The sequence below is a fragment of the Phaethon lepturus genome, unplaced genomic scaffold, assembly GCF_000687285.1.
Source record: "Phaethon lepturus isolate BGI_N335 unplaced genomic scaffold, ASM68728v1 scaffold38086, whole genome shotgun sequence".
NCBI classification, from domain to species: Eukaryota; Metazoa; Chordata; class Aves; order Phaethontiformes; family Phaethontidae; genus Phaethon; species Phaethon lepturus.
Window position 1 is genome coordinate 1 of NW_010547531.1, and position 928 is coordinate 928.

Consider the following 928-nt stretch of genomic DNA (forward strand, 5'->3'; position numbering starts at 1 on the left):
CCCCGTGTAGCCAGAGCAGCTCCAAGCCCACGTTCCCTGCGCGTGGAGATGCCACGCCGAGGGCAGGTTTGCTTTGGGAGCGAGGGGGATCCTGGCTCAGCTCCACCTTCACACAGATTTCCACCCCCCTGGGGGTGCAGCCCTGTGCCACCGCTGCTTGGGCCCCACGGAGCAGAAGCCGGGGGTCTGTGCTGAACTCCCCTTGCTTACGGTGCCTCGGTGCCGACGTATCGTGGTGCTGGGGTAACCCAGCTCTCGCCGCGTGGCCCCGGCGCTGCCCTGGACAGACCCCGCCGCTCGCAGCCTACGCCCGGCTGTAGCGGAAGATCTCGTTCAGGTCGTAGCCGGTCACAGCGAAGGAGCTTCCCTCGGGGTCGCAGAAGCGGGGACAGCAGACCCGGGCACACTCGGCGTGGCAGTGCTCGATCTGCAGCGGGGAGAGGAGCCGGAACAGCGGCGCAGGCTGAGTAAAGTAGAACCCCCCCCAGCCAGACACCCAGCAGCCTGCCTAGGTCCCTGCCTGCCTGGGGAGGCATTACCCCGGGGCAAAGGCAAGCAAGGACCGTGGGTGCGTGGCCAGGCCTGTGGGCCGTGGCTCGAGCTTGCCCTTTCATTGGCACAGGAACCATATCCCCATTAGACAGCCTTCCCGGGCTTCTACCTGCCAGCCTAGGACAGGACTGAGGATGACAGCAGGAGGAAAGAGGAGAGCTGTGCCGCCCCGCGGCAGCTCAGACTGGGCCCGGCGGGGTTTCCCCTGAGCAGTGAGCCCCTCGCTGTGGCCACAGTGTCTCACTGGAGGCTGCAGGACAGAGCAGCGCCTGCGCCGTGGCCCCGCGGGGCAGCGGTGGCTTGGAGTGCCGCGTACTTGCCCCAGGCTCCCCACGGAGGGCTGCCCAGACCCACCCTAACGTCACAGGCCTATTGG

The 928-nt window shown here is 67.5% G+C and overlaps 1 protein-coding gene across 1 annotated transcript in view; it reads right to left on the reverse strand.

The window, feature by feature from the left end:
- Positions 1 to 304: 304 nt before the first annotated feature.
- The window catches only part of WDR54 (WD repeat domain 54), a gene marked incomplete at its 5' end in the record, with an annotated part of 4707 nt that continues 4083 nt past the window's right edge, over positions 305 to 928 (reverse strand). Inside the window, one exon of the mRNA XM_010289669.1 lies at positions 305 to 440. Coding sequence (XP_010287971.1) covers positions 305 to 440 — 136 coding nt within the window. The remainder of the gene's footprint in view (positions 441 to 928) is intronic.